Source organism: Terrapene carolina, unplaced genomic scaffold, assembly GCF_002925995.2.
Source record: "Terrapene carolina triunguis isolate 2854851 unplaced genomic scaffold, T_m_triunguis-2.0 Scaffold58, whole genome shotgun sequence".
NCBI lineage: Eukaryota > Metazoa > Chordata > Testudines > Emydidae > Terrapene > Terrapene triunguis.
Window position 1 is genome coordinate 64,829,526 of NW_020664409.1, and position 23,526 is coordinate 64,853,051.

The 23,526-nt window shown below is 41.0% G+C and overlaps 1 protein-coding gene across 1 annotated transcript; it reads left to right on the forward strand.

The window, feature by feature from the left end:
* Positions 1 to 252: 252 nt before the first annotated feature.
* On the forward strand, positions 253 to 17,859 carry LOC112106545 (zinc finger MYM-type protein 1-like). Its single transcript, XM_026659777.1, has 4 exons — positions 253 to 397; positions 14,376 to 14,534; positions 14,815 to 15,668; positions 17,824 to 17,859. The coding sequence occupies exons 1-4, from the start codon at positions 253 to 255 to the stop codon at positions 17,857 to 17,859; spliced, it is 1,194 nt and encodes a 397-aa protein (XP_026515562.1).
* The last annotated feature ends 5,667 nt before the right edge of the window (positions 17,860 to 23,526 follow it).

Below are 23,526 nucleotides of genomic sequence, written 5' to 3' on the forward strand. Positions count from 1 at the left end.
AAGAGAGACCTGCCCTAGTTAGTAGTTTTCTGTGATGTGGTTTCTGTTCTGTTCTACTATTTGTGGAAAGCTAAAAGCGCTCTTTCAGTTCCTGATTTTTTTTTCTTTTATAGATCTGATTTTTCACCTTAAAGATTGACAGCTTTCTTCAAATAGGGACAGAAAATTCAATGAACTTTGGGCCATGCACACATCATGATCTTTTCCTCTCAAATGAGATTAGTGTAGGGGCTGAAAGTAGGAGTTTGAGCCATGACAGAATCAAATACTGCCATCATGACTGAAAAACAGAACTCCGAAGGCACATGTGATATGAAACATCTCTATATAAAAGACAACTTTAAATTGTCTGGTGAAGTGAAAAATTATAAGCTGATCTTACCACCATGTTCAGATGGTATCTCCTCCTTATCAGTCTTTTATCTATCAAAAATATTATTTGTATTGCTGTAGTACCTACATATCCCAAATCATGGACTGAGGTCCCACTGTGCTAAGCAATGCACACACACACACACACACACACATATATTTATATATAAAACACACACACAACAGACCACGTTTGCAAAACATATCACAAATCTTTTTTTAATGCAGATGTAAATTTGAGTTTTTACACAGCATATCCAGGATTATTAAGCCATAAGTAACAACTTCCATAAAAGCTGCATATAATGTTATTATCCAGTTTAATTGGTCAGAACTGGTACCTGCATAAATTACAGGTGTCCGTACATAAGATTGAACTAAACCCAACCTGACCTACACAGCAAACAAAAAAAGCAGTTATATAAATAATTACCTGCAGTCTCTGTAAGATTGGATGTTCAAGTGATCTATAGCATTGATGGATGCTCCTGGCCAAAAAAATAGAGAAGGAAAATCTCACGATTCTAAACATGTGAATCCAGTTAATAATAGAACAGTGGGGGAGGGAACAAAACATAGTTATTTTCTCATGTTTTTTCCAATTTAAAGGGAGTCTCTTAGAGTACAAATATTTTTAGACAACATATTTCCTAACTTATTATTAGCAGCACCTTGCAGTATTAAAGAATTTAAAAGCTAATTCACTAAGTTTACTATTTCTATTTTTCACTTATTTTTTCATTTTACAGCTTGATAAAGAAATGAGACTAGCTTTTTTATTCTCTCTCTCATGCACTGTAAAAAAGTAATATGGATCCTGCAGGTACAGTTAGAATAGTTTACTGCCATGCAACCACACTGTCTTCAAACTATGCTTCAATGACACTTGTATAAATCCACTACTGTCATGGGGTTTGCACAGGATAACTGATTAGATTTAGTAAGCAATTATGTTAATTGTGCACCTAAAGGAATAGAATCCAAGACCTTGTCTACATGAGAAAATTTAACTAAATCGGTTTTAAAACTGATTTAGCTACATCAGTGCAGCCCCTTGTGTCAGCGTTTATTTAGGTTTAGAAGTAAGGATTAGCTTAAATTGTAAGGAATTGACTTCTTACGTCAATATAAAGCAATCTTAAACCAAAATAAGAGTATCCACACCAGGCACTTGCACTGCTTTAAATAAATCAGTTTCTAAACTAGTTTAGTTAAATTGGCGTAGAGAAGGCCTTATCCTTGCTGGGTGTTCAGAGCTATTAACAGTATTTAAAAAGCAATTTTTAATATTAAAATAAGCTGAAATGACTCTGAATACACAAAAAGACTAGATTTCCACAACATGTGCCATTTTTACACAGGCAATTTTCAGAGAAACAAAGTTTAAAGCAGCCTAAGCTTTCAGGGACAATGACAGATGATCATTTGTTCAGGCTTTAAGAGGATATGCTCATACAGTATTTTTCTCCTGACATAAGCATAAATTATGGCTAATGTTAATGTGCATTACAAGTCAAATTTTTCACACACACAAAGGTGAGAATATTCTCAGAATGTATTATTCAGCTCTATTTGCTAGTCCAGGCATCTCCATTATTGAAGAATTCTTCTAAAAATACCCCAATACAAATATACTACACAGTTGTTGCTTAGCTACATTCTGAATCACTACAAAGCTGGTCTTCCACATTCACTGTCAAGGTCAAAGCAATTGTTTTTCACTTCAACTTTTCATAAACAGGATAACTTTAAAGAAGTTACTCCTGTCCTACTTTGTAACACACAGTATATAACATTCAGCAATGGGGAAAGCAGCCTTATATTTACCTGAAATTTCTCTCCTAACGGACTAAATCTTTGGAAAAGATAAAATACCAAAGACAGCTAACATGGTTTTAAATGTTACATCTTTACTGCTTTAATAAGCTCTGTTTATTTTAACTACACCCATCAACATGATATCCAAGTGCCTCACAAAGTTGTGTTAATTTTAATGACTGGTTTACTGTAACAAGGTGGCCCTTTAAGAGCCAGAGGGCCTGGGCCAGCCAGCCAGCCCTGTTTGATTATCAGACCCAGCTGATTCCTATAAAATAAAGCTGAGCGAGCTCACTCAAAGGGGATTTGTAGGAGGGAGGCTAACACTTACTCTGACCCTGGAGCAGAGTGAGGTGCAGATAAAAGGCCTCTGGGCCCCTGCAGCCAGTGTTGGCCAGGGGAATAGTTTTGCTGTGTTACTTTGTGAGGTTTTTGTTTGAATTAGGAAACTGTGCCCTAAGGGGAAGGGCTTGCAAGATCCTCCTGTGTGGAATTAATGCTTCCTGGAGAAACTGGTCAGCGGCCTTATATTTACCAACAGACCTGAAATTTCTCTTCTTTCTCTTTCCAAGAGCAGGACAAACACTGAGGAACTGCATTAGTCTTGTATTTATTCTTCTCTGGTGCAGCCCCAAGAGCAGATAAAATGATTGTTTTTAAAAACAATCTCTAATGAGTGCAATGGAAAAAGGTAAAGCAAAGAGGTGAGTTTTGGACTAGACCCTAAATGTGCTCTGGTTCTGCAAGAAGGTGCTCCATTGACAGGGGGTGTCTCCACCTCTTACTCGTCTAGCCCTATCTGCTGAATATTTTATTGCCCCTGAAGAATGCACTTGTAATTAATTTATAAATAATGAAATGAGCATTGGTAATATACCAAAGGCAAAGTAAGCAATTATAAAGCATCATTGCCTGTGCTGTTCCTGCAGTACAGCTACAACAATTAATCAAGTAGAAATTATGTCAGTTACAAAATCAAATTGAATGTTATGACAAAAAAACTCAGGCGCCTGTGACTAACAAAAATAAATAAATCTAGGCAGGTCAGAAAGAAAGCCAAAATATTGAAACCCAAGGCAGAAATTCAATAGAATATACCAATCACATACATAGTTTCACATATTAACGATATGTTTCCTATCACTGGAAAAGAAAGGGAGATTATACAACCCATAGTTATTTATGAAACAAAACATTGAGTAATATTGGCATAAAACTAAGAAAATAGTAAACAAGTGCTGGAGATCTTCATTTTTATTTCTGATGCATAATGTAGCTCCATTGACCTCCGGTTTCCTAGTAACAGGTTCTTGAGGTATGACATTTATAACCACAAATACTGCAATGTGAACTGTCATGTATTGTTCCTGTTTCACAATGAATCTGGGATATGTCTCAAGATAGTGAAGGAACACGAGAGAGATTACCTTCAGCTCTTGTATCATTACAATCTCTGAGTTTTTATTTTTTTAATCCAACACTAGGGGATTCTGTGGGGTCCCAGTGAAGGGGGCGGTGGTGACATGGCATGGAAGGTGCCCTCAGGAGATCCACTGCAGGTGAATCACAGGTGCGCAGGAACTCACCATCCCACATTTTGAGAAATTCAAAGCTGCGCTCATGTACGAGGAATACTGGATTTCCAAACAACGTGGCACTCCCTGCCTGTATGCATACAGGTTAGAATCCAGCCCAAGGGACTCACTTGGCATGTGAATACATTAGGTAGGGTTTTACAGGCTCTCTCAAATGGATATGATGTGTACATTTAAGAAATGCAGTGGTGAAAATGTAAGTACATTGACTCCTAAGACTATACAAGTTCTGGGTCAGAAGGTGGCTGCTTCATAAATGAAAAAGCATTCTGGGCCAAATTGTGACCTTTAGTACCGGCCACCCAAGCAACAAGGGGCATAAGGCTCCTCCTTGCTCCCCTGCATGGGCTGTCCACATTGCAGGTCACAGAGTGGAAGCAGAGCAGCCTCTGCAGGCTACTACTCATCTAATCATTTGGGTGGGAGGTGGGTGGACCCTCCTTCTCTCCAACAGTGGGCTGACCCGCACAGGTGAACTAGTACAGAGCAACTGTAACGCCAAAAGACCCTGATCGGCGTCGGCCGGGATCAAATCTTGGACCAGTGGAGCTTAATGCACAAGCATCTACTGCATGACCTAAAAGAGACACGTCTCTCAGCCAAGGCGATAGCAGGCTCATCCATCTCTAGCTGCTGCGGGAGGGGGACAGAGTGCCACACCAACCAGGCATGGGTTACACTGGCACCAAGTCAAGGATTGGCACTGATTACTTCCCCGTATCTCCCTCCTGGAGCAAGGGGAAAGCAGTCCTCATTATGCAGGGCTTGTGGTAATACCATAATCCAGTCCTGTGCCATTAGCACTTCAGCAAGCTATCACTTAGTCAATTTCTAGATTGTACGACATTATGGGCCAGAAAAAAATTGAGTGACCTCGTGTGGGTCCAGGACTAAGGGGAGTAGGCGGTAAACAGCCAGCTATAAAGCAAAGAGAAGAAGTTCTGCTCCAGTCTAGCCTAATGATGATGTAGCTCCAAGAGTGCTGGACAGAGGCAGTACCATGACTCTATACTCCTCTGTCGTGTACCAGCTGAGCTGATGCAGGGGCAGCACATCCTGCAGCCTAGAAAAAGTATAGCAAGTTTCCACTATTCTCAGAACACCAGAGAAATTCTGACTGAACCAGGACTCCCAACTGCTGCATAGCCCTTCCTCACTCTTCTCTAATGCAAGCAGGATCTTAAAGTCACAATTCAATAGATAACACAGATACAAATCTATGGTTCAAATGTTGCCTTCAGATACTTTCACACAACTCTCATTGAGGACAAGAGTTGGGTGCAATTATCTGGGGCTGCATTAGTTCATTACACATGAATTTGACTACATTAGATTGTCATTCTAAGCCCAAGAAAAGAACCTCAGCATTAGCCCCAGAGAGACAGAGAAAGGTTTAGATCGGGGTGGGCAAACTACGGCACAGGGGCTGCATCCAGCGCGTCAGACCTTTTAATCCGGCCCTCGAGCTCCCGCTGGGGAGTGGGGTTGCAGGCTTGCCCCGCTCTGCGCAGCTCCCAGAAGCAGCGGCCTGTCCCCCCTCCGGATCCTATGCGTAGGGGCAGCCAGGGGGCTCCGCACGTTGCCCCCACCTCAAGCGCCGGTTCTGCAGCTCCCCTTGGCCAGGGGCGGCGCCTACAGACAGGGCAGCGCGCAGAGCTGCCTGGCCGGCACCATGCCTCCATCTGGGAGCCAGGAGGGGGACATGCCGCTGCTTCCGGGAGCTGTGGGGCAGCACCTGTGGATGGGGCAGCGAGCAGAGCCACCTGGCCGCACCTCCACATAGGAGCCAGAGGGGGGATATGCCACTGTTTCCAGGAACTGCTTGAGGTAAATGCCACCTGGAGCCTGTACCCCTGACCTCCTCCCGTTCTCCAATCCCCTGCCCCAGCCCTGATCCCCCTCCTGCCCTCTGAACCCCGCAGTCCCAGCCCGGAGCACCCTCCTACACTCCAAGCCCCTCATCCTCAGCCCCACCCCAGAGCCTGCAGCCGGAGCCCTCACCCCCTCCTGCACCCCAACCCCCAATTTCATGAGCATTCATGGCCCTCCATACAATTTCCATACCCAGATGTGGCCCTCAGGCCAAAAAGTATGCCCACCCCTGGTTTAGATACAAGATTGCTGTGAGGCCCAGTTGCTGTGTTGCATGGTAACAAATGAAATCTTGCTGGGAAGTGCGGATCCTGGGCAGGGTTACTCAATGGGATTCTGTATACACAAGGGGAGGTGGAGGGAAGTAGAAGAGGGTGAGAGAGAGAAACTACTAGTGCTGTTTCAGAAGAAGTCTGCACATTTAGGAAAGACTGAACTAGTCTCAAAAACAACAAGGAGTCTGGTGGCACCTTAAAGACTAACAGATTTATTTGGGCATAAGCTTTCGTGGGTAAAAACCTCCCTTCTTCAGATGCATAGAGTGAAAGTTACAGATGCAGACATTATATACTGACACATGGAGAGCAGGGAGTTACTTCGCAAGTGGAGAACCAGTGTTGACAGGGCCAATTCAATCAGGGTGGATGTAGTCCACTCCCAATAATAGATGAGGAGGTGTCAATTCCAGGAGAGGAAAAGCTGCTTCTGTAAAGAGCCAGCCACTCCCTGTCCCTATTCAAGCCCAGATTAATGGTGTTAAATTTGCAAATTAATTTTAGTTCTGCTGTTTCTCTTTGAAGTCTGTTTCTGAAGTTTTTTTGTTCAATGATAGTGACTTTTAAATCTGTAATAGAATGACCAGGGAGATTGAAGTGTTCACTTACTGGCTTATGTATGTTACCAATCCTGATGTCCGATTTGTGTCCATTTATTCTTTTGCGGAGGGACTGTCCAGTTTGGCCAATGTACATGGCAATGGGGCATTGCTGGCACATGATGGCATATATAACATTAGTGGATGTGCAGGTGAATGAGCCCTTGATGGTGTGGCTGATGTGGTTGGGTCCTCTGATGGTGTTGCCAGAGCAGATATGGGGACAGAGTAGGCAACGAGGTTTGGTACAGGGCTTGGTTCCTGGGTTGGTGTTTCTGTGGTGTGGTGTGTAGTTGCTGGTGAGTATTTGCTTCAGGTTGGGGGGTTGTCTGTAAGCGAGGACTGGCCTGCCTCCCAAGGTCTGTGAGAGTGAGGGATCATTTTCCAGGATAGGTTGTAGATCGTGGATAATGCGCTGGAGAGGTTTTAGCCCCCCCGATACTGAACTAGTCTCAATTCATTCATTTTTCTATACCTATTAAAGTATCGCACAGAAACCCAAGCCAGTGTCTAAACACTTTTAACACATGTATTTCCCCCACAATTGTCTTTGTATTCAATATGTTTTTCCAAATGGAAACCTGCTTTTTATTTTTCCTTCGGCTCCTGTTGCAGTGAGGAATGACAGGAAACTGGATAGGTCTGACATAGGCAAGGAAACCTGGCATGCACATGTTCAGTGGAGCAGGGGGAAAATCAGTTATCTCACACATACCAGCAACATCACCTGTCACTCTGAAAGAAATGGGGGCTCTGAATGATACCACACTATAATAATGCCAGTGCTTTTATATTCAAAAGGCTCCACTAAGTGCTATTCTCCATCTGTTAGAAAATAGATCACACAGAACCTTCTAGCCAGATGGAGCCATCAAAAACTCTCTTCATCTATCATGTAGCTCATACATGACTGAAATGCACATTCATTCATATTCTCCTGCTCTGCCTCCTGCAAAATATCCAAAAGACAAACTACACAAAAACCCATATTTACAGTTTAAATACCATGGCAAAGTTTTTCAACTCAGTTTTTCTCTTCTTCTTTCACTGACATCAAAAAACACTTCTGTTACTCACTTGGATGCATGTCTACATTTTGTAGAATATCTGGGAATAAATACAAAAATGAAGGCAGGCATAAGATTGATGGGATTTCTCTAAAAGTAAAAAAGTTGCTTACCTTGTACTGTAACTGGAGTTCTCTGAGACTATGTGATCCCTACTTGTATTCCACTGTGCCTGAGACCAGAAGAGTTTTTCTAACAGTGTCCATTGCTCTGTGCCTGCGTTCTGCTCCAATCCAAGGGCATCAGAGGCAGTATGGACCAACTGCCAGTCCCATTCCTTCTTTACCACAAATCTATATATAAAGATCCGAAGCAGAGGGGAAAGAGAGCAGGTAGTGGAACACATATAAGGTCAACGCATCACAAAGGAATCCTGTTACTGTATTAGGTAAGTAACTTTTCTTTCTTCTTTGAGTGATGGTCCATGTGTACTCCACTGTGGGTGACTGACTGACAAGCAGCGTTCATTGCACAGGAGGGTGCGAGGACCTCTGTGGTACTGCTGACAGGAGGACTACGGTGCTGAGGGATGTATCAGCTGCAGAAGCCTGGACTAAAGTATAATGTCTCAAAAGGTATGTACTGAACCCCATGTAGCCACTTTACATATTTCAGAAAGAGGAAAATGTCAAAGGAAGGCTACAGAAACAGCTTGGGCTTAGTAGAGTGACCTCTCATGCCCTGTGGTGGTGGAGTGTTTTCCCAACTCGTAATGTAGTAGAATGCATCCCACAGTCCATTTGGAAAGTCTTTGGAAAGAGACTGCTTCCCCTGTCATTTGTTCTGCGAATGATATGAGGTGATTTCCTAAATGGCTTTGTTCTTTGGAGATAGAATGCCACTGCTTGACTGATATCTAAGGAATGCAGGCTTCTCTCTTCATTAGTGGTGTGTGGTTTGGGGAAGAAGGTAGATAGGTGGACTGTCTGATTCAGATGGAAATCTGAGATCTCTTTGGGGGTAAATTTAGAGTGCAGCCACACGGAAATGTTATCCTTATAGAAGACTATGTACAGTGGATTCACCATAAGGGCTTTAAGGAAAGAAGATATTCCAAATAGTAGGGTGTCAAAGTCCTCTGGAGTTATTCTCTGTGGACACTGAAGGAGTTCTGTCTCAGACCCATGCTGCAATAGAAAGAAACTGGAAGGGTGGTCGGTCCACTCTGCCTTTATACACTTTTATGGGAGCATGAGGAGAGTGGACCAATGGACATTGTTAAACAAAAATCTTCCAGTCCCAGGCACATGGAGTGCATACACACGCACAGTGGAATCCACATAGGGACCATCACTCAAAATGGAATTCTACCCTTTACAATCCAGAGATATGCATTTCAGCAGTCATGCATGTTGTATAATATTGCTGCCCCCCTCCTTCAGACACAGTGTCACCCTTCCGCTGAGCACTAGCACGTGGGCATCCAGTGGAAGAGGAAATCTGAATATAATTGGAGTCCACATCACTAAGTGTAATTTGTTTTATTTATACACATACACCAGCCCTAGATCAGAGGCGGCCAGTCAGCATGCAGGCAATCCCTTCACTCAGGAATCTCATACTAATACCCAAGTCCCAGGGCAGACTCATCGACTTTAAGGTCAGAAGGGACCATCGTGATCATCTAGTCTGACCTCTTCCACGCTGTGGGCCACAGAACCTCACTCACTCCTGAAATAGACCCCTAACTTCTGGCTGAGTTACTGAAGTCCTCAACGCGTGGTTTAAAAACTTCAAGTTACAGAGAATTCACCATTTACACTAGTTTAAATCTGCATATGACCCGTGACCCATGCTGCAGAGGAAGGCAAAAAAAAAAACAAAAAAAAAACCATAGGGTCTCAGTCAGTCTGACCTGGGAGAAAATTCCTTCCTGACCCCAAATATGGCAGTCAGTTAGACCCTGAGCCTCATTTAATGCACAGGAAGGACCCGCTTTGGGGGATGAATCAGGACTGTATAATCAAGCAGGTGGTCGTTTCCACAGGACTCCTACTTCATTTCTAGCAGACATTGCAAGGAGTGTAGTGAACAAGGCAGGGGACTGCAAGAAAAGAAAGTATGTTCTTATGGATAAGGCAGCTGAATGCTGCCCTGGAAAATCAGATTGTGTACTTGTCTTCCTATGTGATACTGGTCAAGTCACTTAAACAAAACTTTTCATAGATGGTCACTAATTCTGTGTTCTGGACACCTGCCTTGAGATCCTGGGATCTGAATGCCCAGAGCTCCAACTGAAGTCAATGAAAGCTGTGCTTTGAACATATAAACTACTACATAATGCTGAAAAATCAGGTCCTAGGTGTTTCATATTGGGCACCCAAAATTAGTAGATACTTTTGACATTAATCTCTGTGTTCCAAAATTCTCCATGTATAAAATAGGGATGGTAATAGCTCCTCATCTCATAGAGCTGTTGTGAAAAAAGAAAAATGTTTCTGAAGCACATGGATACTATAGTGATGAAGAAATACCCCTGAGGAAATTAATAATTCTTTCTTAAGAGCACGGTTTCAATAGTGCCATAAATAAGGCATGGGGCCACACTGAACAATGAGGAGAAAACAAAATATTGAATAGCTTACTTATTGAATGAGCACAGTCCTTTGTGTATGCTGAATGAGGCATGGGTTGTGTGGAACGAAAATTGTTCTGTGGTCATGTAATTAAATACTCTATCATAATCCCTATGCACAAGGGGGATGAATTAAGGTTGCACATCCAATTTTTTCCCCTGATTTCTCCCCCTCCCCCCCAGGAGTGGAGTAACCCGTTCTCTACACTCTCATATCTGCAAAGTCCCAAATGTAGTAATACTCTGTTAATTTCATTCCACTTCACACCTACAATACTTTACTGCTGAAATGGAGAAACAAATACAAAATCCTTCGGTAGTTTTAGAATTTTTTTTTCTCTTTCGATTTTTTTTTTCAACATTAACTCTGGATTATCTGTTTAAACTGCAGCTGCTCCAGTCCATAACATTTTGTGCATTTTTTTTCTTGTTTCACCTATCCCCACTGCCTGCCTTTTGCTAACTTCAAATGCTGTTATTTGCACTTGTAGGCCCAATGTAATGGCAGTAATCATAGTGGTTAAAAACCTTACTATACTGAAAGAGAAAACATAAGCTACAGACCATTCTTCCAGAAACTAGACACTGTACAAAAATCCTTTAGACCCACTATATACATTTGTAAGATGGTTGGCAACATAGTAACAACGTGTTGCATTCCCCATTAGTCTAGTTTTGGACTCCGATTGCAGAAAAGCAAGCAAGTGTGATACTTAAGAATGTTCTCTATGCACTGTTGTTTTTACATTCTTCTAAACAGCTCAGCACAGAATGGAGGTGAACATGCTGTTTGGAATGTAAAATCAGGTCCAAACACACAAGATTCATACATAATGCTGAAGATTTAGCAGAATTAAGTTTAATCAAGCTGCTTAGTCTACACAGTCAATTCAGTAAAGGCAACCTAGGAAGAAAATGCACTGCTTCTCAACCGTATAGCGCTTGCCTGGGGAAATCTGCAAACAAAGCAGAAAAATGCAGCACTGTAAGAGAAGTAAAATCAGACAGTCAGAACATTTACCTTTTATCTGAAAATGATTCATGATACATCCCCATGATGTGTCAGAAAATTGCAAAGCAGTTCATCTATTATTGATGACCCAGCATTGCCATAGCCATCTGAGTACTACTAAAGTAAATTTACCTTTGACTTTATTAGTTTCTGTATTGAGAGAACAGGGACATCACATGTTTTGCAATGCTAAGAAAACACAGTATCTTTTAGTTACACTATTGTAGCAGAATCTTGTTCAGACATAGCTACTATATAATTTCTGTCTTTCTAAAAGCTAGAAAGCAATCATTAGCATGTTGGACCTGGCAAGCTCATATTAGCTATATGGTAATTATAGAAACCAGCAAAGTAAAAACCCTCAAACTTTTGCATTTGATATATGCCTGATCAAAATACTGTCACCCTCAAATAAATGAACAACTCTTTCCCACAAAATAATATGCAAAAGAGACATACTTCACAACTGTAAAATGCAAGACATTAATTATTTACAAGACTATTATATTTTACATGTACACAAATGATATGAATATAACATTTAATGTTTCATTCAAGGTCAAGTTAATCTAACTTACATGGTATTAACACTATTTGAATGACAGAGAATTTGCCTTTTTTTTTTTAATTTGTATCTTGAATGTCACCTAACAATATATTAGTTATATGACAGAAGGCCCAAAATGTGCCAGGAGCTTTCTAAATACACATGAAAAGACAACCCTACCCTCAAGAGCTTACAATATAAAAGGACAAAAATGGATGAGAAGCAGAGGATATGGATATGTACACACACAAAGTGATCAGGGTGACAAGTGCGTGTCTTGTTAGTTCCATCTTTTAATTTACTTATTTTTTATTAACAAGCAAAGGAGAGGTGAGGAGGGAACGGCAGGAGGAGGTTAATAGGAGCAAGGGAGAAGAGAAAAGGAAGGGGAAGAAGATTACTGAGGGTGATGGAAGGTGGGGGGAAGAATGGAAAGAAAGATGAACAGCAGGTAAGAAGGGTAGGAGGAGGTTTGGACAAAACCAATCTGCACAAAGTGTTCAGCATCTCCTGGGGCCCAAAGGCTATGAAGGGAGCAGCAATATCTGGCTACACATTTATCTCACTGCAGCTGCTTTGTGCTCCCCAGGGCTAATTCTGCCTCTAGGAAATCCTGTTCTACTTCTCCCAGCCCATATTTGATGGAGATTCTTGGGCCTGGTTCTACTCCTTCCTTTCCACTAGTGTCAGGGTCAAGGGAATGGATCACGGGGAGCAAGTGGGGGCTTAGTTGGTTCTCACCCCTGCCTTGCTACTGCACTTTGTCCCAAGATGGCAAAGAGGGGAAGAATTTCAAAGGAACTATAGTTTGTGAGGCAAGTGAATTGCAGCTAAACAAGACAGCAAAACTACTAGTGTCCAAAGATCCATTTTCAGCGGTATTTGTGGTAAGAAACTACTCTGGTATTGGACTGAAGGGTTTGAGGAGCATTTCTACTTTGACAGATGTCATCATTCACGATACTTCCTGACCCTGGTGACTGGTATCTTATTCAGTCAGATTTGGCTGCAATCTCTTTTACATCTTTCATGGATTTTCTTGTTACTATTCCAACACAAGACTTGATACATAAGGACACCAGGAATGGTTGGTGGGTGGGTAGGTGTGTGTGAGAGTGAGGCACCTATTGAACTCAAAAAGGGTAATTACAAAAAGATTAGAAATTAATTTCAAAATTGTCATTATAGTATTCAAAAGTTGCCTTACCTCCTTAGGGTTTAAATGCAGCTCTTGCTGTAGTGTGCTCACATTTACTTCATAAGCCTCCGGATGTGGAGCATCATCTCTCTCTAATTTGCACACTAATTCCCAATCCCAAATAGACAAATGGGAATTTTGAGTGCACAGGAAGATAACAACTGGGCTCCTCCCGGGATATTCAAAGTGAAATGTGAATATGCTTCAAGGGTCAGACTGTCAAGTAGTGTAGCTCTATTGATTTCAGTGGTGCTGCGCTGATTTACACCAGCTGAGGATATGGCCCTATGACTCTAATTTGCATCACTACAGGCTTCCCGTCCTGCTCCCAATTTAAGTCAAATGCAAAACTCCCATATACATGGGAGCATAATCCATTCCAGTATGAGATTTTACATGGGTAATCTCCATTAATAATACTAATATACCCTCTCCCTATAAACAGACCAGTAGAAGAATACAGCCATTTGTAAGCAACATCCTGTCTCATAAGACCCTTTATGCTTCAGCTTTTCTCTAAATTCGTCCTGAAAAAAGAGGCCTTAAAATAGTAAAGTAAGGATGTAAAGACTGCCATAAAAGTGACCCCTAAAAACTAAACACACACAGTGTTTAGTTTAGTGCTAATTTTTAAAAAATAAATAGACTCAATGACTGAGTTAGACAGTAAACCAAATCTAGGGGATTGTACATATGTTATAACAATATGCTCTGGAGCTTTGACTTGAACACATTTACATGCAAAAATCACTTTCTGCAAATGTCTCTTATCCACTAGTGAAGGCCAGAGAAGAGAACAGAACCAGTAGAGTGTACAGAGATTCATGAAGCATGTCAGCTGGGAAATTTAAGGTAAATCATACTGTTCAGTTATACAAGACACATAACCTGGGGAGAAAGTGTGTAGAATCAAAGTAATAAATAATTTATAAATAATACAATCATCTCATGAAATATCCAAGAGGCTAACCCCCCATTTTTTCCGCTATTCTTTTCCACTCACTCAAGTCAGAGAAAACCTGAAGACACAAACCTATCAGGAGCCAACAGGTTTTTGGCAAGTATGGATTTATACAATAAAATTAGTTATAGGCTTAGAGACAGGACTGCATGGTCTAATCACGCTAGGACTGATGCACCTATGTCTGTGGAAGGAGGGGAGCAAAAGTCAAAGGAATTGGGCCTGGATATGCCCAGGATAGAAGCAGCTCTGCCGTATGCTCCCACCCAGGGCTGGGTTACCCAATAGGCAGACTAAGCACGTGCTTAGGGCACCAGCAAAGCCAGGGGCACCAAAAAAAGATTTTTTGGGGAAAAAATTTGGTATTTGATATTTCAAAAAAAGCATTGAAGTAGTCATCATGGGGAAAATCAGAACTTTGTTAGACTTCCTTACACTCCACTACACACTCTTCTCCCGTTTTTCTGTTCTCTTTTTAAACCAGGAGGGCGTCCTACTAACGTAGATCGAAATAATGCGAGGAAATCAGAAACTGTAATTGATCATCCTACTCCTCGTGGTAAAATAGACATTGTTCTAGAAGGTGTGGATGTGTCAGAGACTGAACCTGCCCATGCTGTAAATAATAGGAGAAAAGATCCTGGTATGTGGGTTGATTTCAGTACCGATGATGTAGCTTACTGGATAGATCGTGGACCAAATGACTGTCAACACCACACTGGGCCATTTGAGAAATCACGTCAGACTTTTACCAATGGCAAACAAACAAGATATTGTCCACAAAAAAATATTTTTCGGCATGAAAGCGAATGGTGAGAAATACACTCGAGAATGGATACTGTATTCACCATTAACAGGGTCTGTGTACTGTTTTGTTTGCAAACTTTTTGCATATAAACTTTCAACATCCCGGTTTGCTGCAGATGTATTTAGTGACTGGTGGAATACTGTTTTAATTGAACAACATGAAAATAGCACTACTCACAGAGATTCAATGTTGACATATTTAAATCAAAGACAGGGCTTTGGATTGACACAAAAATTGGAAGATCAAATTAAAGGGGAGCGTGAATACTGGCAACATGTCTTGCAGCGTGTTATATCTGTTATTCAAACATTAGCTGAACGTGGTCTGCCTTTCCGGGGATCAAATGACACATTTGGATCATTGCAGAATGGAAATTTCTTGGGATTGTTGGAGCTTGTGGCTCAGTTTGACCCATTTTTAGCAGGCCATATCTCAAAATATGGGAATACTGGCAAAGGTAACCCATCATACTTATCCAAGACAATATGTGATGAACTCATTGGTCTAATGAGTGACAAAGTTCGTTCAGCTATTGTGGATGAAATAAGTACTGCTGGGTACTTCAGTTTATCTGTTGACTCTACACCTGATCTTTCACATATTGATCAATTGAGTATTGTACTAAGATATGTCTCCCCCACAGATGGAAAACCAGTTGAACGATTTATAACATTCCTCAATTTGAAAAGCCACACTGGTGAAGAAATGGCAAATCAAGTACTGCATTTTCTGTGCCAAGTTTGCAAAATAGATTTCTCAAAGTGCAGAGGTCAATCTTATGACAACGCTGCCAACATGTCAGGGCGTTATCAAGGAATGCAGAAGAAGCTTTTAGAACAGAACAAATATGCCATATTCATACCATGTGCTGCACACTCTCTCAATCTTGTTGGCCGCAGTGCTGTTGATTGTTGTCCGGTGGCAGTAAGGTTTTTCTCAACAGTCCAGTTGCTTTATACATTTTTCTCTGCCTCAACACACCGATGGGCAGTTCTTAAAACATATTTGGGCAATGATCATGTGTTGAAATCTCTTTCTAATACTCGCTGGGAGGCACATGCAGTGGCAACAAGTGCAATTCTGGAGTCCTACTCAAAGATTGTGGATGCATTAGAAAGTATAGCTGAAGACCAACCACAAAAGGGAGAAACTATACAAGAGGCAGAAAACATAACAAACAAGATGCAAGAACTAGAGTTTGTATTCATGTTGACCATGTGGAATTGGATTTGAAAACATGTGCAGACCTCTGTCAATCATTAGCAGATCACTTACACACTTTGAGGAATGATTTTGAAAGATTTGAAGACATAGCAAAAGATATCTTGCCTGATACTAACTACAAAGAAGCCCAGTCCCGCAAGCGAATCAGGAAAAAACAAGCAAATGATAGCAGTGCAACAGAAACAGCATTGAATCCTAGAGACAAATTTCGCATATCTACTTACTTCACTATAATTGATACACTTGAAGCTCATATGAAGAGGAGAGGTGAAGTGTACAAAGAAGTATCAAGTAGATTTTCTTTTCTAAACGATATGGACTTATCTGACGAACAATATTCACAAGGTTCCCAAAAGCTGGTTGACTCATACCCTGTTGACTTGAACATGAATCTCTGTGGAGAAGTACGGCAGTTCCACTGTTATATGCGCGCAAAGTTTAATCAAACAGGAAAAATGAAATTCAGTCACATTGATCTTCATGACACAATACTGAAAGACGGAATACAATGTGTATTTCCAAATGTAGAGATCGCACTACGTATTTTTCTAACATTGATGATTACTAACTGCTCTGCAGAACGCTCTTTTTCTCAGCTGAAAAGAATAAACCCTCAGAGAACAACAATGTGTCAGGACAGACTTGATTCACTTTCCCTATTGTGTATGGAAGTGGACATGCTTCGTCGAGTCAGCTTCGATGAACTTATCCAAAATTTTGCAATCAGAAAATCTAGAAAGAAGCTATTTTAATTTCAGCATACATGTAAGTTTTGTGTCATTTCGAAAAATAAAATTTTATTTTACGGTATAGTATTGTTTTTATTTTGAATTACATATGGGGGGCACCATAATCTTTTCAGTGCTTAGGGCCTCTAAAGGTCTTAATCCGGTCCTGACACCCATTCATTAAACAACAGACGACCATGGTCAAAAATATCCCCTTCCTTCCCGCCCCTCCCCCCACCAAAAATGTCAATTTTTCATCAGCAATTCAAAAGCAAAAATATTTCTATTTGGAAATGCCACTGCAGCACCTCATGGAAGACAGAGTGACTCCTGCTCCCATTCTCATCTATAGACTGGGATCCCTGATTGAACTCCATTGCCCATGATGCATCACAGTCTTCCCTTCTAGAAGGGAAAATGGAGACTCATGAGAGTCCCCAGCCAGTATTTGCTTTCCTCCAGTCTTCTTGTGTAGTAGCTGATTTTAAATAAGAGACTGCATACTTTTGTTAGAAGCTCCATTACTTCATTCTTACATTCCTTCAGAACTCTTGTGTGTCACCATACAGTTCTGGAGACTTGTTGCTATTTGTCAGTTTCTTCCAACAAACTCCCCTTTGACAGTTCCTCATCTTTGTTACCTAAAGAGTACCTCCCCAAAGTCCCTATAGTAAAAAATAAAGCTAACAAATAATTTAATTTTTCTGCAATGTCCTTGCTATCTTCAATATTCCTTTAACTCCCAGATGATCCAGCAGACCCACCAATTCTCTTACAGATTTCCTCCTTTTGATATATAAAGAATTTCTTATTAGTTTTTATGTCTTTGGCTATTAGCTCATCAAATTGCCTATTCGTTCTCCTTATTTTCATCTTATATTTGACCAGCCATAGTTTGAGTTTACACTCTTTTCTATGGGATTTGCTAGGATTAGAGATCCATTTTGTGAAGGATACCCATAAGACTTGAATAACCTCTTGCATGCATTCGATGAAGTGGGTTTTAGCCCACGAAAGCTTATGCCCAAATAAATTTGTTAGTCTCTAAGGTGCCACAAGTACTCCTCATTCTTTTTGCTGATACAGACTAACATAGCTACCACTCTGAAACCTCTTGAACTTTGCCATTTTATCATACTGATTTTTTTTTCTTGTCTTCCTTTCTTGTGTAGGAGTTGCAGGCCTTCTTTGCTTCTGATATGTGCTAAAGTAACCTCCATGCCGAGCCTAAGAATATTAATTTCCTTACCTATGGCCTTTTTAACTAGCTTCCAGGTGTGGTATTTTGTTTGTTTGTTTGTTTTTTGGGTTTTGGGTTTTTTTTTGAGAGAGAGAGACAGACAGATAGATAGACACAGACAGACAGACAGACAATTTGGCACCTAAAAACTCAACTATAATTAATTGATATGGGTTCACTGTTATTCAGACTGTCTCGGAAATCATTAAACATCCAATTACATGTTTTTCATTATGTTGTGCATGCTACGTTGTTCAATAGTTAACTCTGAGAACTTGACTTAGGGTATGGCTACATAGGAAACTTCAAAGCGCTGTCACGGGAACGCTCCCGCGGCAGCGCTTTGAAGTGCGAGTGTGGTCGCGCGCGAGCGCTGGGAGAGAGTGCTCTCAGTGCTCCTGGTAATCCACTTCCATGAGCACTCCCAGCACTCGGAGCCTGTTTACGCTAGCGCTTTAAAGCACTCAGACTTGCTGCGCTCAGGGGAGTGATTTTTCACACCCCTGAGCCAGCAAGTTAGAGCGCTATAAAATGTAAGTGTAGACAAGCCCTTAGGTATAAGTCCCAGGCCTATTGCCCATGCCACAACCATCCAGAATATTTTATCAGAGCGCACTGATTCCAAATAATCAAGAATGTTAGCAGCATCTATTATAATGCAAATAAAATATGCTCTTGAAAACATGCAGATTTTTTTCATTTAGCTAATGACACTGCTACCACAGCTTCCCACCAGCTCACATACAACTAAAGGATGAAAGCATCAGTACATTGTTTCTCAGTGGTTAGCATCTTTCTAGTGAGCAATAAAGAAAAAGTAAGCATCCCTTCAATTTTGTTTTGTGTGTATGGAGAAGCTTGGGGGGAAATATATGGCACATCAGTAATGTTGCTTCTGCTCCACTGGCAAAGTGTGAACTCAAGAAGCAGCTATAACTATAGTTAATGCAAAAATCAGTCTTCCTGATAAAATGAAAAGGCTGGGGTCACTGATAACAGCTACACTGAAATTCTACCCAACATTTGCAAATCATTTTGCATTATCCTTATTTTTCAGCTTCTTTAGAGGTTGTCAGCCATAAATGAGCCACTGCTGGGCTCCTGTAGGAAAAGTTTTCAGAAACTTATAGGAGATATACAATCAAAGAGAGCATAAGCAGTTCAGTTTCTCTATTTTCTTACTAGACTGTGGTTAGCTTTGCCAAAATTAAGAGTCACGCACAGTGCCACACACTTCTACTTTAGAGTGAGAAAGCTCTGTCAGTTTGTGTTGATAAAGCCTCCTTCCTTGAATATGGGAATGATATTACTTCAGGTCTTTTAGTATGCCAGCTAAGATCAGAAACATACCACCTGTTCTGTTATTCCACAATGCCAATGTGTTTCAGGAAATCAGAAACAATCGTAGTCAAAACTGAACTTTAAAAGAGGACATTATATAAAGTACTTAAATAAGTTCAGTTTTAACTAGTATCGCTTCTGTTAACTCGGGTCTCTTTGTAAGGCAACAAATTACGTTACTGGTCAAGGAAACCTGAGTTATCCAGTTAAGAATGGGATTTTCACTCATGTTTCTCAGATTTGCAGTCATAAGAGAGGTGACACTGTTGGTCTTGTGTACACACATTTGTAGGACCATCTGTAACTGTGTGGAAGACACATCACTTCACTGATGGACAGCACAAGGTGAATATAGGTATTATGCATCTTTAAAATGGAAGCCCAACAGTAAGGAGGTGAAGGTAAAGTACAAGATGAAATGTTCACAGTAGTTCTATTTCTTAACAATCATTGTCTGTGTACACAAAACATCGTAAAGAGGTGGATCTGAGTCAATCTCCTGCAGTGTGGTTTGGCGTTTATTTTAAAATACTGGGTAACTTTTAGCTGTTACAACTGAAAGTCTGTGCACTGTGAACACAAAGCTGATTGATGTGGGCCAAGTTCATGCAAACTGTTACCATCAGGGGCTAGACTTTTCTATCAGATTTTATTCTACAACAGAGAAGAGCTGACATGCACCTGACAGCCCTTAAAGGTTCATGTATATTTATTGTAGGGATGTAAATACCGGTTAAAAAGTTAACCGTTTAAACGATTAAAAATATGTCATTTAAATGGTTAACACTCTAGCTGGCGCAGGGCCACTCGGGTCGGCACAAGGCCGCCTGGGCTGGCTGGCCGCCCAGCCCAGCCAGCCGCCCAGTCCAGGGTTAACAGTTAAGGTGGGTTAACCAGTAAGCCTATTGCTTACCAGTTAACCTTTTACATCCCTAATTTATTGACAGCCAAAAATTTTGTCTTCAGCTGCATTTCTACCTCCACATTTGCCCTCCCCTTCTGATTAAGTGTTAAAAAAAACTAAGACATTAACAAACAAGAACTTAGTTGTGAAGTAATTAGTAACAACATACTGGATACAAACCAACAAAAGCAAGAAAATGAAAAATTAAGCACATGCTCTCCAGTTCTCCATCCACAGGCACACCACCTTACCATTACCACAACTACCATACACCACAGGCTATGCACTGCAATCTTAATTCTGCCTTCCTAGGAATGTCAACCTTTCATGATCTCCTTTAGTCACCAGTCTACATTCAACGTTTTACTACACTAACCCATTCCAATGTAAGCAACTACTATGCCAATTGTCCGCATTACTAGCGTTGGGTGAAAATAATAAAAACATAAGAACTGCCATACTGGGTCAGACCAAGGGTCCATCTAGCCCAGTATGCTGTTTTCTGACAGTGGCCAATGTCAGGTGCCCCAGAGGGAATGAACAGAACAAGTGATCCATCCCCTGTCGCCCATTCCCAGCTTCTGCCAAACAGAGGCTAGGGACACCATCCCTGCCCATCCTCGCTAATAGCCATTGATGGACCTATCCTCTGTGAATTTATCTAGTTCTTTTTTGAACCCTGGTATAGTCTTGGCCTTCACAACATCCTCTGGCAAGGAGTTCCACAGGTTGACTGTGCGTTGTGTGAAAAAATCCTTCTTTTTGTTTTAAACCTGCTGCCTATTAATTTCATTTGGTGGCCCCTAGTTCTTGTGTAATGAGGAGGAGTAAATAACACTTCCTTATTTACTTTCTCCACACCAGTCATGATTTTAATCTGATAACAGGGTTTATGTGGAAGGGTGAAAGGGGGCAAAGTTAAGTTTGCAGCAAATGGTCTGCGGCCACAGAGGCTCCTCCTGCCTTTAGGCTGGAGCATCATCTGCAGAGAGCCAAAGGTAATATTCCCCCCACAAACCTTTCTTCCCTCCTCAGCCACAGCTCCACAAACGAGTTATTTACACCAGGCTCTTTGGAGAGGATTGCTTCAATTTGCATAAATTCATCTTAATTAAGACATATACAGTTGGTGCTAAAGGGTTATTAAATTCTTCACTACACACGTATGACAATCTGAGCACTGGCTGTTTTTATACAACAGTTTCCAAATAAAGATTAAACTAAGAAGAAATAACTATCAACTAAAGTTGCAATGCAAGGAGCATTGTTTTAATTAAGTACAGTGCACTTTCAGTGTTTAGAACTATATTCTAAACACTGAAAGTGCACTGTACTTAATTAAAACAATTAAGAGAAATGAGACAACTATCTCTAGACAGATTTCAAGTACAGAAATCTCTGTTTCTTTAGTTCCTTTAGACAGTAGTTAGTCCTGAGGGCATTCTGTGCCAAAAATACTAAAAATTATGCATCAAAAAATTAAAAATTCTGTGCACAATATTTTAAAATTCTGCAAAATTCTGCCAAATATTATTTGTCAAATAAATGTGGAGGCTCCAGCATGGTATTGGGGAGCACAGGCCACTGGCTGCACAGAGGTGGGAGATCACTGTGCAGCTCCCCCCGGGACATGGACTCAACAGTGAGGCTGCAACCCTGACACAGTGTAAGAACCGGGCCTGCCCCAGAAACACCCATGGCCCTGCCTCTCTGTACCAGGTGCACCAGGTGTGGGCAGGCAGGCTCAGCAAGGCAGGATCCAAGTGTGGAGGGGCTTAGTGTGGGGGGATCCAGGTGTGTGCTGAGAGGGTTCTGTGTGGGGAAATCTGGGTGTGGGCAGCTCAGTGTGGGATCCGGGTGTCGGGGGAGGGATCTGGATGCACAGGGGCTTGTTGGGGGGTCTAGGTGCAATGGTAATGGGAATCTGCAGGAGGGTCCAGGTGAAAGTGGTTGGGGCTCAGCGGGTGGGTCTGGGTGTGGGGGGATTAGTGGGGGGTCCAGATGCTGGGGGAGTGGGGCTCAGTGGGGTGGGGAGCCACGTGTGGGTGGCTTGTGAGGGAGGTCCAGGTGCAGAGGGAGTTGGGCTCATCGGGGCGTTCTGAGTGTGAGAGGATGAGGCTCGGCAGGAAGGTCTGGGTATGAGGGAGTCATAGGGGGAGGAAGGGGTTTCAATATTACAGCGTGAGCTGCTTTATACCACTTTTGTTTCTGGGGATTTTATTAAATTGAGTTAAACTACGGACAACTCATATTTATCAAGCCAGGCATGTCTATAAAAGGTTAACAGTTTAAAAATATATATATTGGACTGGCCTGCTGGGGTTATTTTTGCAGGCAGTATCTAAGTATCTATTTGTCCTCTTTCTATTTTGCTGGGTATGTAATTTGTGTGATTTTTTTCCATAACAACCTGTCATTTTTTTTAACCATTCCTCTAATTTTGGACAATTTTTCTTTTACCAGTGAGAGCCTATCCGTAGTCTAGTAACTACTAGCAGATGAGAGTTTAATTCTTCATATCTTTGAGCGTGACCATTTCCTCTAAGAAGTCCCAAGAGGATTACCAAAGGATCCTGTGGTAATAAATACCCAACAGTTTGCAATATTTGGTTATGAATACATCCCAGTACTGTTTAATGACTGGACATGTCCATCATATATGTATATCAAGTCTCCTCTTTCACCACAATTTCTCCAACATTATTCCCCATTTAATCTATACACATTTTCTATATTAAATGGGAGATGTTTAAGAATAAGGACTGAGGAAGGACCTCAGGATTCTACCCACAACAGTTAAAATACAACGGCTAATTTTCATGTGTATTAAGGTTACAACAGCTAATTTTCATGTGTATTAAGGTTATGAAACTAAACGGTCATCTCAAAAAGTGAGAGTCAAATCCTGCTCCCACTGAAGCCAATGAATAAAGTGGGGTCTCTTCATAACTGGGACATCAATTTAACTGGGATGGCAGACTGGCCACTGTGGTATCCCAGTTAAGTGGATCCTGTTGTAACACACATTTATATAAAATATTAGGGTAAAAAAACATTTCCCAATTTCCTGATAGATTAAAGCTATTAAATTACTGGTAAGTAACAGATTTTTTCAAAGTCACCAACCCGAAATACTAAAAAAATATTAAATAACCTGTTCTAAACATATTGATGTATCTAGATACAAAGAAATTATATTTGCAGTTAGAAAATAAACAAAACAAACTAATTTTACAATGTACTATGGAAAAATTCTGAACATATTTTTAAAATCAAAGATCATTATTTTTGGTTTCTAAAACTATTAAACTAATGTAAGACTTATTCCAAGGTTTCAAATAAGGACTCAAAAATTATTACTCCCTTGAGCTACATGTTAATCTATACAGA